At 36.0% G+C, this 15,696-nt stretch overlaps 1 protein-coding gene across 1 annotated transcript in view; it reads left to right on the top strand.

Moving 5' to 3' along the window:
- Window positions 1-15,696, top strand: part of LOC150080578 (uncharacterized) — a 192,123-nt gene that overhangs the window by 115,494 nt on the left and 60,933 nt on the right. The window contains exons 11-15 of the mRNA XM_090380744.1: window positions 2,529-2,646; window positions 7,299-7,399; window positions 7,781-7,852; window positions 11,054-11,160; window positions 11,481-11,553. Of these exons, the coding sequence (XP_090236870.1) occupies window positions 2,529-2,646; window positions 7,299-7,399; window positions 7,781-7,852; window positions 11,054-11,160; window positions 11,481-11,553 (471 nt within the window). The remainder of the gene's footprint in view (window positions 1-2,528; window positions 2,647-7,298; window positions 7,400-7,780; window positions 7,853-11,053; window positions 11,161-11,480; window positions 11,554-15,696) is intronic.

Below are 15,696 nucleotides of genomic sequence, written 5' to 3'. Positions count from 1 at the left end.
CTAGCAGTTTTGCGATCCACCTAACACTGCCTCAATAGCATCAGCAAATATTCTTGCACCCTTTCTATTTAAGTGTATTCCATCCCTGTAGAAGCAGTCTCTCCTGTTAACAAGTACAGACCAGGCTGAAAAAAATTCTACTCGTTGAGCCTTGCACAGTCTTTCCAGGGCCGAATTGATTGACAAGGCTCTCATCATATACTCCCTCCTATTGTATCTGGGCAGAATTGCAGGCACTTTCAAATTCAACCCTAATTCATGGCTTTTTTTCATCAGTGACCTGTACTTGTTAAGTAATTCCGCCAATCTCCTACTCTTAATATCATTAGTGCCAACTTGTACAACTATATCACCTTTTGTGCCCTTAAAAGATGATATCTGCTCTACAACTTCATCAACCTTTGCACCTGGCAGACATACCCTGGTCCGGGTCCACTTATCCTTTTTACATGCCATGTTCCCCGTTTCCCTCTCAATAGAGTCACCAACAACTACTAGTTCCTGTGGGACCAGCGCATTCTGCCTTGGGGGGTTGCCGCTGTGTTGCGTGATGACCAAGTGCAAGCTCTGGCGTTGATGTGGGCAGCCAAGAGCTTGATGGGCCCCTCAATTTAGATCCTTCGAGGGCATCAACTGTATCCTTCAAGCTCTCATATAGGCCCATAACAACGCTGAGTTGTTGCCTGATTTCCTTACATCACGCACACATAAAGACATCCCCCATGGCAATATCATGTCCCGTACCCAATTGCTCTACAAACATCAAGCAAGTAGTGCATTTTAAAAGGCTGTGATTCAGAGGGCAACTGCCCCCCTCAGTTCTCCCCTGAGCCACAGCACTCCCATTAGCTTGAGCCTTTTGCTTTGCTGCTCTGGTTTGAATCATGATTTTGATTTAATTTCAATAAAATTTCAATTTCAGTACAAAATTATAACCCTAAACTTGTATCCCAATACAGTTATAATGCTATATATATTTTTCAGTATCGAGTATTATCTACGAGTTCCGTTTATATAACTTCCGTATCAAGTTATGTATTAATTAATTATGTTACGTTTGTAAAATCTAAGTCGTTATACGTATTTAGTTAAAAAGTACAATTTAATTGACAATGAAGTTTAACAAGATTAATAGATTTTACTGATTAATTGAAAATATTATATACTATACTAAGCTAACGCTATCTAGTTCGGGATATAACGTTGTATCGTACAACAATGGTGGCAAGTTACGAATGGTAAATCTACGGACACTTAAGTATTAATTAACTTCCAAATCTCGCTGTCTAAATTCAGAATAATCTAAGGATCCTGACTAGGTCTATAAGCTACTTATAGAAAATAATTTAATATAACAATTGGTCAATAAAGCACCTAAATATGGCTAAAAAACTTCTTGTTCAGCAGAGCTGCAACTTGTAACACGTGGATTTGATACTATTACCATTACTAAGTAACACCTACAAAATCTCTCCCTAAGTTAAACTTTAAACTTAGTATCATAACTAGGAATATAAAGCTACTCTAGAAAATAAGTTAATATGCCAATTTAAGCTAATAAAACAGAAAAAACTTCTCTAATCCAGGAGCAGTAAAAACTTTGCCTGCACCAGGCTACTCTCGTTGAGTAGCTTTGTGCAGGTAAAGCATTTATATTACACTCTTCAGTGTAATATAACTCAAAGTAGTGAAGTATGAAAAAGATCTAGGAGTAATTGTACAGTCTGACAGGAGATTCTGTCTGCAGTGCATATGCTAGAACAGCTCGTGCAGTTCTGCCAATGATATCCAGGAACTTTCCAGCAGAGACAAAGTGGTGATAATCCCATTGTATGAAGCAATGGTTAGACCAAATGTGGAAGAGTGCATATAGGTTTGGAATCCTCATTTTAGATAGTCATAGATCTGTTGGGAAGGGTGCAGAGATACCTAACAAGGTTATTTGAGCAAGCAAGAGGCTATTCTTAACAAGAAAGACTGGGGTTCCGTAAATGAGTAATTGCAACTTCTGGAAACTGGGCGTCTGTAATAGTGACCTAACTGAAATGCAGAAGGCTTTAAAAGGGTTAATTGAACTAAATGCTGATGAAACCTTTGCTCTTTCTTAGATAATACATCCAAAAGATCTAAATTTAAATTGAAACAGTATGGTTGCAGAATAGATGTGCTAAAATTTGCATTCAGTCAAATTTTTTTTTTCTCTGATGTATCAATTTTGCTTCATTACATCATATTGCCTATACTAAAATTAATTTACTCATATAAGGAGTTTAAGTAAACTTTGATAAGAATGAACCCATCTTATATATTACCCAAAAACTGAATGTAAATTTTTTTAATACTTACCAAGAAACTGAAAGCGTATGGATATGTTTCAGTTTTAAATTTTCAGTTGAGTTTCAGTTTTATGATAAATACTCTAATTAATTAAAAATGCTACAAGAATGTTTTTATAACGGTAGTTTCCTCTTTGAATGAATTCATTTTTCAGGTTTTTTTTTTTTAATGTTTTTCCTTTTCATTTTCAGTCTGTTGTATCTGCAAGAGTGGAACCAGATACTATCACGCTAAGGAAAGATATTAACAACTATATATCTGTTTTGCTTATGACTATTGGAAGCAAAAAGAAGTGTACAGTTATGTCAGGTGAATTTTGTTTGAACTCTGATTAATTATATGAAATTTTAAGAAGTCCACAAATATAGTCTTGTGTAAGTATTAAGTATTTAATACTTAGAAAACTTTAGTAAGTGTTTTCTGTGCTTTAATTGGGATCTTATAATGCTCTATTTAAAATTAAAAACTATATCCTTCAAAAGTATATGAAGAAATGACTTTCTGATCCCCCCTCCCCCAGAATTAACTTACAAGGAAGTAAGATGATGGGCAAGATTAACATCAGTACTTTGAGTTACTGAATAAGCATTAGCATAGGCATACGATGCAAGAAAGCAAGCTTATGCACCATCAGCCAAAAAAACCCTCTCATTTCACCTCCATTTGTTCCAAATGCCTGTCCAGCTCAGATTTAAATTTATTTAGCCTATCAACTTCCACAACAAAAGATGGAAGTCTGTTCCACCAATCAACTATCCGCTGGCTAAAGGCAAATTTCCGCACATCTATTCTACAACTGTCTTTCCTCAATTTGAATCTGTGCCTCTTCAGGTTCTTAATCTGAGCAAGAGGAAGAATCCCATCAGCATTCAGCTTGCTCAACCCATTCAAGGCCTTATACACCTCAGTCAGATCACTTCACAGCTGAGGTGATCTATCTGAGATAGAGAGTAGGCATGCGCTGCAAATTGCAGCGCATGCCTACTCTCCATGCGCTGAAATTTGCAGAAATTAAGCCTTTCTTCATAAGAGCACCCCTTTGTTCCCCTCTCCAATCTTGTTGCCCTTCTTTGTACCCATTCTAGCAACCCTACATCCTTCCTAAAGTGAGGCCTCCAGACCTGTACACAGTACTCTGGGTGTGGCCTGACCATTGCTTTGTATAACGGGATAATCACATCCCTGTCCCTGCTAGCAAAATTCCTATATATCATCGACAAGACTCCATGACCTGCCCTGGCAGTCCATCTGCACTGCTCAGCGAACTTCATATTTGACTGCACAATTACCCCCAGGTCGCTTTCACTTTCCACTTCCCTGAGTGTAGTACCACATGGTTGGTACGTTTATCTTCGGTTATTGCTACCCATATGCAGTACTTTGCATTTGTCAATGTTAAACTTCAATTACCACTTCTCAGCCCATTTGCCTAACTTATCTAGATCCAGTAGGAGTAGCATACTGTCTATACTGTCGTTAACAATCCTGCAAACTTGGACGTTAAACCTGATATACCTTGATCAATATCATTGATAAATATACAAAACAACAATGGGCCCAACACCAAACCCTGGGGAACTCCACTAATAACATTTGTTCACAAAGAGCAGTATCCATTGATTACCCCTCTCTGTCATCTCCCACTCAACCATTCCCTTTATCCATTGTAGCAACTTACCCTTAATGCCATACCTCTCCAATTTGTACAGCAGTCTTCTATGTGCAACAGTATCAAAAGCTTTCCTGAAATCCAAGTATATGATATCAAAATTATTTTTGGCATTCAGTTCCTTTGTGACCACATCATAGTATCCAATCAAATTGGTCAGACAAGACTCCCTTTAACAAACTCATGCTGTGTCTTAACTATTACTGCAGTCTTGTCTAGATGATCCTGCAATGCTTCTTTAACCAATGATTCCATTATTTTCCCCAGAACACAAGTTAAACTAACAGGTCTATAGTTAGTTGTGTTGCCTTTTGAACCCCCTTTGTGAATTGGTGATAAATTTGCACACCTCCATTCCATGGGGACCTCCCCTGAGTCCAAGGAAGCTCTCATAATTATGGTTAAGGATTTGCTTACTTCCTTTGCTGCTTCATTTAATATAACTGGATAGATCCCATCCACCCCAGGGTGGATGGGATCTATTTAACTTCAACAATTTCTCTGGAGGAGAAATTGTTGCATTTTTGTAATAACTAAGAGCAAATCACTTTGCTCTTAGTTATTACAAAATAACTTAGCTCCCTGTTAGAGTTTGATAAAGTTTTGACATTCCCCTCATTGAATAACTCCTCATGTGTGAATGTAGATGCAAAATACTCATTCAGTTTATCAGCTACCTGAGCATGATCATCAGTAGTCAACCCATCTATGTTAAGTGGTCCAATCTGATTCATCCCTTTCCTTCTAGAGTTTACATAATTAAAGAACTCTTTGCTGTTTTTCTTTGCCTCCTTGCCAAGGATTTCTTGTAATCTGCCTTTTTTTTGGCTGGTGCAGCATAAGCCTCAGGTTTCCTTGCCCCATATGGCTAATAATAATAATAATAATAATTAATCAGAGCCATTGTTAATTCTAGATGGATATGCAGACTAATATAATAGATTAGCCAGAGCTGCAGGCAGAGGTAAAAATTCTGCATCCAGTAAATTGGAATGGAACCATGTTTCAGATATTCGCATGATGTCTGCATTTGTTGATTTAACCAGGATCTCTAATTCATCAAACTTATTATCTTACTTCTAGAATTAATGTGCAAACATGCCAGGATTACCATTTTTGTGTTTGTTGTGACTCTGACACATCTCATGTGGTTGCTTATAGCAGGCACATCCAGATATTTTACTTTCTGTTTTAGCTTCCCATTCTTTTAAAAATGTGTTCAAAATGCACCCAAACTGTGTGCTGTAATGCATATGAGTGGTCACTCTTAAATGGTCAACCAACAAGAGTGCGTAAACATAAAGGCATACAAAATTAACAACTACTGAGTATTGTTTGAATGCACACTGATGGAATACTTTCAGTAATGCTTGGCTTTTATTTATAAACTTGGCACACAGTTTTATTTGTTATTTGCTTATGTTGATGTTTATGTATGCGAATAAACTTTTTATAAAATTTTAAGATCTGTTCTGATTTACAGCTCAGCACAAAAGTAAGTTTTCACTTTTAGCATTGAATTCCATACTTTTAATTTTCAACCATTATGTACGAATTTTTTTTTTTTTTTATGCTGTTAATGTTGGAATGTTGATTCCAACATCTTCAGCATTACAAAAATTTACAAAACCAGTATATCCTGTTTTTTTTTTTTTTTTTTCATTTTCTGAAAATTATGGCATATTGAATGAGTTGTCTCACATTTAGGGGGTAGAAAACATGTTACAATATCACTGGCATTGGTACATCTTTCCACAATCAAAAGGCTTTTTTCTCTTTGACAAGAGACAAAAAAGTGAGGTCTTGTACAAATTTTACTTTGACGTGTATCATCAGATAAATGTATGTATAGCACTTTACCCGAACCCTTAAGTCACCCTCCATGATATTAGCAAAGACTCTTGCCCACCTTGGCGCCTCCGTAGCCAGGTGGGAAGGAGCGGCAGTGCGTAGAACACGCTTCTTGATTAGACCGGGGTTCGAGCCCGTCACCACCAAATACGGAGGATGCGGAAAGGTCAGGGAATGACCACCGCATATCCCGGAGCAATATGGCCTTAGTTGCTAATGCTCCTAAAAACCAAATAACAAACAATAACTTGCCCACCTTTGTTTAAATGTAATACATTTCACTTTTACAAAATGAGTTCCTTCTACTTACAAGAGCAGGGCATGCTGATAAAAAAAAATATTTTTCCCAAAAGCCTTGCAGTCTCAAGTCTTAAATTAATCCACAAGGCTTTCAGCACATAGTCCTTCCTGTGATGTCTGGACAGAATTGCAAATGCTACATGTTCTGACCTGATTTGCTGCATTTTTTAAGTTTGAAGCTATATTTATTCAATAAATGATCAGTTTTTGTGCAATTAATGTTGTTAGTTTCCATGTGGATAATAATGCTCTCTTTAACTCCCTTGAAATCTGCCAAATTATTGGTAACACATCAGTTTTAGCTTTTGGCAGACATATCCTGGTTCTAGTCCACCTATCATTACAAAAAAATTTCTCCATTTCCCCAATAGTCCTTCCCCAATAAAACTGTCTCCTTTTTGATCCAGAGCAGTCTGTACCCAATCATTCTCCCTTAATGCCTAAATCAGGAGTAGATCACCTGGCAGACAAATAGATACTTTAATTCCTGATGAGTTTCCAGATTTATTCAACTCTAGAGTGTCTACTTACCTCTTCAGTGATTCAGCTTCATTCAGCAGTCTACCTAAGTTTTAACTCTAGATCAATACACTCCTTACATCTGGCACACAGAAGGTAGTTATCATTTAAATCAGGATTGTCTACTAGATTGACATTGGAGTACATACTGCAGGCTGTACAAGTGATGAACTCATGATATGCAAGGAACTGCTCACAGCCATTCCCATCTGAGTCATGATATCTTCATACAAAGTATCTGAAGTGGTCTTTTAGCAACCATTGTTAAGGTAAGAATTTAACTTACAAAATATTTCAGAATAACAGAATTTAAACTTAAAATTTGACTTAAAATTAAATTTGAAATGCAAAACAAAAATAACTTACAAGAATTAACTTATAAAAGGTAAGAAATGAAATTTGCAATATTATAATAATCCAACCAAGGAAAGGAGGAATAGAAGAAAACATATCTGTACATAAAGTGCACTTTTTTTCAGGGCTGCATCTATCTCATCAAGTAAGGAATTACTGTATTTATTGTTGCCATGATCAGTGTCTTAATATGCCATAATTGTTTTGAGCAGCATACATAGAATGGTCAACTTTTAGCCTATAAAATTATATGTGTTTTTAATTCAAGCTTCTGGTGGCATTAAAGAAGAAGATGTTGCAGAAGACGATTCCAGGTCATATTGCATTACTGAAAAACAGGCTAAAATGCTGGGAAAAATTGGAATGCTTGTATGTATGTTAACTGTACTTTGAAGTGTGAATAACACTAATTAAACCATATGAATTTTTGTTATCAAATGAATTTATTGTACCATTAATGACAGGATTCAACATGGAATGCAGAAACATTGCCAATTATTAAGTAGTCCTCTTGTATGGGAGTCTTGCTTACTTAATCTACACAATAAAATTCACCTGATAGCAATAATTCACATGGTTTAATTATTGGTATATTTAAAATTAATTCATGATGAACAACAACTTAACATCCTGTTCTCAACATATATGCTAACTTTATTTCTGATTATTTTTATTTGAGGTTTAATGAATTATGATGACTGATGATTCCATATTCACATAATTTTTAATCCAATAATAATTTATTTTTAGATAGAACAAACCTTTTCATCACCTAGAGATATTGAATGGGGGATGAACCGTAAGAGGATATTTTTGTTACAGGTAAGAAACATCCCTGTAGCGTAATGCTATAATTATAATATTTAACCACAAATTTTTCATTGAATTTATGGCATCCCAAGTAAAAACCTCAACTGCTGAGAAATGCTGTTTATTCTAGTGATCAACAACACAGTGACTAAATGTAACCTTCCTGTGTTTACTCTGTGCTGTAACCTAGAAATTTGGAAAGGGAGATCCTAGTGAGTGAGGGAGGGGGTCCCAACTTCAATGCACTACTTTGGCCCATGCTTCGACAAGATGAAAGATATAGGGGTGGCTCACCCAGGGTCAGTTGGCTAGTGGTTTTGCCTGGGAGTGTTTGCCAACTGTGTCAATGCTGTGCTGTTACTTTCATAATCAAAGGGACAGAATTCAGGCTGGCAGAGATGCCAATATAGTGCTTTGGGTAGCCCTGGATGCATCGGGAGCATCCCATTCCCGAGTACATCTGTTGCTTGATGGGTAGTGGGTTTACCTTTGCACTTAGAAGTGAGTGGGAAACCCAAATACTGAATAAAAAAACCATGAATCCTGATAGTGTAAATCTTTCTTCTGTGAACAAAACACAGTCCCCCCCATCAGAAAATCTAAGCAATGATTCAGAAAATGCCAATGCAACAAAGAGATCTCAATGTGGTGCCAGGCTCCTATATTCTTGATCATACATTCAACAACTGAGAATCTTATTGGGAAAATGTCATCCTTTTTCATACAGAAAGGTTTAGAGGGTATTTGGATTCACCCCAAATAAGTTAGAGGCTTCATCCTGGGGATCTCTTAATTGAAACAAAAAATGATAGACAAGTAACTTCAATTAGAGAAATACCAATCATCATGACACTACACAAAACACTAGATCCTTTGAGAGATGTCATCTCAGAGCTCTGATCTTAAGTCACAGCAAAAAGAATTTTCATGCACTGGGAAGGATTTTGGCACTGACCAGAAACCTCATCCCTACTTTTAACTGTTCAAAGTCTCCTAACTCAATAATAGCCATATTTCTATATTGTAGAGTAAGGCCTTACATCTCCAACCAACCCTTTTCAATGTTTTAAATATCAGAAATGTGAATTCATATATGGCCTGTCATGGAACACTTGCCTGTGCTTGATGTGATGCAAAAAACCATGAGAGCAAAGCATGTTTGGTCATGAAACCCACTTGTTTCAGTTATTGAGGTGAGGCTAGCATATTATGGGGCATGCCAGTGATGGAAACAAGAAAAGGAAATATAATGACACAAAGTAGAGCTGAATATTCCATATCAGGAGGAATGAAAACTGGTAATATCAATTATTATCAATAAGCCTATATACACTCAGAAGGCTACAGAAAATCATTCTATTGGAACGCAGACCAAAATTACCATCCCACCAAAAGTCTCTTCATTGCTTCATCTCTTGCATTATTTATTTTACTGCAATTGCCAGTGCAAAATACTAAGTAAGCTGCCACTTCCATATCAGTATCTCCTTCTACCCTACCTCTGATAAAACCAAATAATACAGAGAAGACTGAAAAACCTGGCCCACACCTACAACACATTAAAAAATGGATATAGAAGTGAAGGAAACAACTGAAGATGCAGTCTTGGACCTATTTCCAAGGCAAGAGATGAGTGGTCTCAGACAGTCTTTAAATTCTGTGCAGTGAGACGGCTGTTGATGTTATCAATAGCAAATTATAAACAATGAGGCAGTGAATTACATCATAGAAAGTACATCCAAAACCATGGTGGAATGCAAAATGCACACAGTGGGAAAGGCACAAAACAAAGCATATGGCTAAGCATTTTACATCTGACATCAGAGACAGATGAAATCTGGACCCATTTTACATCTTATCTATCATGTTGTTTGGGATTAAAACCCAGAAAGTGAAGGGTAAATATACATTACTTGCTTCATTGCTTCTGCAACATAATGGATGTGCAATTGCCAATGCTCTAGAGGAGACATTTGCTTAAATGTGTGCTGAAACATCGCACTTCCCAGAGTTTCTGACTCCTCAAACAAAAACATGAAAAAATTTATAACACCGCTCTGTGTCCTTCAAGGAAGTTGAGAGCAAGTACAAGCCACTGGGGAAAACAGCCTAATTAGACTGGCCTGCTTTTCTCAAAGGAAGGCCTGAACTCTAGTTCTGGGCCTCCACAACAATGCCCACCTGGCTTCCTGTCCTTCAGCCATCCCTCAATTCACTCCAGCCTGCACAACAACCTCCCATGTGAAACCATATCAAATGCTTCACTCAAGTCTAACTATATAATATAAAATTGTTTCTCGAATCCAACTCCTGTGTAATCACATCACAGTAATTTATGAAACTGGTCAAACAAAATTTTCTCCATAAAAAGCCATGCTTTGATTCATTTAATATACTTCTCAAGATGCCACTGAGGCTAAACTGACTGGTCTGTGGTTACTCATCTGATCCATAGTTTCCTCCTCCTTTGGATTTGAGATGTGCCTAGATGTTGGCACATCTCAAATCCAAGGGGTTGTTTGGTTTTTAGGAGCATTAGCAACTAAGGCCATATTGCTCCGGAATATGCGGTGGTTATTCCCTGACCTTTCCACATCCTCCGTATTTGGTGGTGATGGGCTTGAACCCCGGTCTAATCAAGAAGCATGTGGTACGCACTGCTGCTCCTTCCCACCTGGCTACGGAGGCACCTCAATCCAAGGGGATTAACACCAAATCTAACAGTTGTTGTTTTGTTGTTTTGGTTTTTAGGAGCATTAGCAACTAAGGCCATATTGCTCCGGGAATATGCGGTGGTCATTCGCTGACCTTTCCGCATCCTCCGTATTTGATGGTGACGGGCTCGAACCCCGGTCTAATCAAGAAGCGTGTGCTACGCACTGTTGCTCCTTCCCACCTGGCTACAGAGGCGCCTCCAAATCTAACAGTGACTTCATAATTAATCCTAAAGGTTTGATTTATTCTTTTCATCTTCTTTCTATATGACCAGGTAAATACCACTGGTACCTGAAGCTCTAACCACTTTCAAGCTTGGTAGTTTTTTTGTTACACATTACAACAAATCCCCCCCCACCTCCAACTAGTAAAGCAACTGCTTTAGAATATGATAATTAATAAAAATATGAATTTACTGAATTTCATGCTGAAATTTTGCATATCATATCATATATTTAAATTTTTATATATATTTTTTTATGTTTGTTTTTATGTTAGGCTCGTCCAATTACATATATTGATCAAGAAACAGATTTTGAGATCAAACATGAATTTGACACTTTCATTCGACAAGAAGATGAATATCTAACTACAGCAAACCTTGGGTAAAACAAAAAAGCATAAGATATGCTCTCTGTACTTACTACTGCATAAAAAATAAAATTTTGAGAAACATTTATGATAGAAATAATTAAAATTTATTAAAAAAATAGTTTTATATATCCAGAATCATTTTATTATTTCTTCATGTCTCAATTAAGTTTTAATCACTAAAATTAAATAATACCACATTATTTGACTAATTACAGTAATATATTTTATTACATGCAGTGCTACAAAAATACTGCAAGGAATATCATAACTGGTGATTAATCAATCACTTTTTAATTAATCATTCTTTTTGTTTTAAATATTCCTTCATTAGTGAAGTAATGCCTGGTGCCACAAGTCCTCTTGGTCTTAGCATTTATTCCAAACTGGCTGCTAACACATTTCTGGTATGTTTGTCAAGTATATATTTTCTTTCCACACAGGAAAAATGATTCACTGAATTGTACGCAGATATATATTTTTTAAAAGTATTTTTACAGTTGTTATTTTGGTATTAATGGATTTTTACATTATAGAACATTATGATTTTTTTTCATTTTGAAAGGAACAGCATATGGAAATTTTGCTTTCATATGTGAATATATGTAGTTTAAATACAACATTTATGTTCATTAAGAGAGACTAAAGCACCTTTCAGTGTGAAAAAAATTATGTAAAAATAATATAAAATTAGTTAAATGAGCGATTAAAATGCAATTATTAATTGATACAATAAAAAATTATGATACTGCAAAACAAAGGAGGTTGTGTATGGTTTCATTTACTATTAACTTAGAGAAGAGATATGGAACAAAGAAGGCAGATTGCTGAATTATTTTTGCACATGCACAGAGTGTCAGGATCAAAAAAAGTTTGGGTTGCACTGATATAAGTTGAATTCCTCCTTTATTGCCAGAGATTATGGTTCTGGTTTCATTCTGATGGGAATGTGAATTAACAAATCATATTTACTACCTGTTAGCATTTATTTGGTGTAGGTAGCTATGAATTTCTACACAACATGAATTCTATATCTATACACAGACCCTCGTTATAATGCGGTTCACTTTACACTGCTCTTATATTATAACCCGTATCTGACTATAACACTATCATAAATCACTCTCTTTTACAGACTGCATTTTTGGCATATTTAATGAAATTGTTTCATTTGATGGAGTTGATAGCTTGAAAATGAATAGCAAAACAGCATTAAAACGTTTTCCACGTCGACTTGAGAAATTTTCCCACGCTCTGTGAAATTTTCTCGCACGCTAATTTAATTGCAGTTCAGTGACTTGTTACATAGTACCAAGATCAACATTTTAAAAAATGATCAAGTATATTGCTTGTAATATTTGCGTTATATCTGAAGTCTAGTGCGTAACGGACAGTTTACTCGAACGTTGTATCATAATTAATGCAACCAATGCAGTTACATTTTCGAAGAGTTAATAATGGTGGATAAGAATGAAAAAGCAACAAAATCTGGATGCAGTATGAAGACTACAAATGCAAGAAAAAGACTGAATTTGAAAATTAAATTAGATGTTTTGAAGTGAATCGATTCCGGTCAACGACAAGTGAATGTGTGCAATAATTTAGGACTGGCAAGTTTAACTGTAAGAACAATTATAAAAAATAAAGAATTAATTTTAGCAGTGGGAAAGACAGCTGTTTCACTGCAAGTAACTAGGCCGGCTATTAGGATTGAAATGAAGAGACTTTAACTAATTTTATTGAAGATAATATCCAATGCAGAATTCAGTTAAGTTAAATATTATAAAGAGAGAGAGATTAGCCTATATGATGATCTGAAGAAAACTCACCTAAAAAAAATGTTGAACCATTTAAAACTAGTAAGGGCTGGTTAAACAGATTTAAAATCCAGGGAGAAGCTGCAAGTGCAGATCAAGGAGCCGAAACTTTCAAAAAAGAACTTGCTAAAATTATTGAAGAGGGGTATTATGTGTTATGTGTTTTTTACATTATGTGTTATACTTCTCAACAAGTTTGTAATATAGATTAAGCAGGACTTTTTTGGAAACAAATGCCTAAAAGAAGTTTCATATTGAAAAAAGAAAAAAAAAACATGCTAGGTTTCAAAGTGGCGAATGATCGGTTGACTTTATTGTTGGGTGGTAACGCTGCGGGGGTTTAAAATTAATACCCCTTTTAGTTTACCAAGAAGAGGGCCAAAGTACAACTCAAAATCAACACATTTTTCATGATTAAATCCATTAATTAAAATCAATTTAGATCAATTAAATTCATGATTTTAATTGGAATTTTAAGTTTAATTTTGATATGTAAGTAGTTACCGCATAATTATATATGTACACATATATATTTATGTGAACACATAAATATTTTGACCGACATTTGTGCATCTTTTCACTACTGTTTATTATTGATTAGGAAATATCCTATGGCACTGACAGCAAATCACAAATACATGTTACCTTATGGGAATGCAGCGCTCGCTTAGTGCGGATTCACTTAGCGCTCTGTTTTTCCAGAACGAATTATCAGTGTTAAGCGGGGGTAACCTGTATCTTTATTGCAATCAGTGAAAAATTTTACATGTATGCCTGATGCAATGCCCATAACAGCAACAATGCTATGAGGATGAATATTTATTTTTAACTTATATTAAGTTCATTTTATAAATATAAAATTGTTTTAATTTTCTTAATACAAAAAAAGTTTAGAATAAATTTCCTTTATGTAATTAGCAATATTTGGTTGCACCATTTGGAGAGGGAAGGATATTGATTACATTAGCTTCTTGATCTGCCCCTAGGTATCACATGCTACATTTCCACCATATGTTGCCCATTACAGGAAAAGGTTGGCCATCCCTTATACTAGACAAAGTGCAAAGCAGCTAGAGCTTTGCACTTTGTCTAGATCAAGTCAAGCACTATTCAGCCAGTACCTGAATAGCATTACATTTTAGATTACAAATGACCATTTGATAGAAGTTGAGCAGTGAATACCCAATGTGTCTAGCAACAAAGAGGCAGAATCTGCCTATACATTGGACTCCACCTACATAATTGGAAAACTTGTGCTAATTGGTGAAATATGTGATTGTAAGTGCTAATTGTGGTTTTTAATATTACGAAGGATGCGGAAAGGTCAGGGAATGACCACTGCATATCCCCAGAGCAATATGGCATTAGTTGCTAATGCTCCTAAAAAAAAAAAAAAAAAAAAAACAAGATGATGATGATCCATAATGATCACTGTTTTTGTAAAAAAAAAAAAAAAAAAAAAGCAGCACTATATGGGTAGAAGGTGATCACAGCAAATTCATATTTCAACATATTTTAATAATAAGCCTTGAATAAAATATTTTCTCCTCTGATTTTGTTTTTGCACTAATGTTCTGCAATGAAGCCAATGATTATTAGAAAATCATTCATATTTCATGAGAAATTAGCATTCATAGAGGCATATTATTTATTATTATTATTAGCCTTATGGTGCAAGGAAGCCTGAGGCTTATGCTGCACCAGCTAAAAAAAAAAAAAAGAAGTAAAGGAGTCACCAAGAAAGAGAAGGATGATGATATCTGGCTCAGGACTCTGGGTGTGCCAAGCCCATACTCACCAGATGTGAGCCCCCAGGGTTAATCGTGCACGAAAGCTAGCTTATACAGCATTAGCCAAAAAAAAAAAAAAAAGAAAAAAAAAGAACCTTCCCATTTCATCCATCCATTAGCTCCAAAAGTTTGTCTAGTTTTGTCTTGAATTTATTTAAGCTGTCAATTTCCATAACAACAAATGGAATTTGCTTCCAGCAATCAACCACCTGCTGGCTAAAGGAAAATTTCCGCACATTTATTCTACAACTGTCTTTCTTCAATTTGAATTTATGTCCTCTCAGGCAATTAATCTGGGCAAGAGGAAGAATCCCATCAGCATTAAGCTTGCTCAAACTATTCAAGGCCTTATACACCTAAATCAGATCATCTTGCAGGTGCCTAGTCTCCAGACACTGCAATTTGCAGAACTTAAGCCTTTCTTGGTAAGAGTAACCTTTGTTCCACTCATCAATCTCATTGGCCCTCTCTGTACTCATTCCAGCAGCTCTATTTCCTTCCTAAAATGAGGCTTCCAGACCTCCATGCAGTACTCAAGGTGTGGTCTGACCATTGCCTTATACAAGGGGATAATCACCTCCTTATCCCTGCTAGCAAAATTCCTGTATATCATTGACAAGACCCCCATGAGCTGCTCTTGCAGCCTGTCTGCACTGCTTGACTGAAGTTTAACCTTGACAAATGCAAAGTACTGCATATGGGTAGAAGTAACCCCAGAGAAACGTACCAACTGTGTGGTACTACACTTAAGGTGGTAGAAAATGAAAAATACTTGGGAGTAATTGTGCAGGCAGATATGAAGTTTTCTGAGCAATGCAGACAGGCTGCCAGGGCAGGTCATGGGGTTTTGTCAATGATATATAGGAATTGTGCTAGCAGGGAAAAGGAGGTGATTATCCCTCTGTATAAGGCAATGGTCAGGCCACGCCTTGAGTACTGCATA

This window comes from Mastigoproctus giganteus, chromosome 9 (assembly GCF_048544385.1).
Source record: "Mastigoproctus giganteus isolate SK-2022 chromosome 9, ASM4854438v1, whole genome shotgun sequence".
Lineage (NCBI taxonomy): Eukaryota > Metazoa > Arthropoda > Arachnida > Uropygi > Thelyphonidae > Mastigoproctus > Mastigoproctus giganteus.
This window is presented reverse-complemented; position numbering and strand designations above follow the sequence as displayed.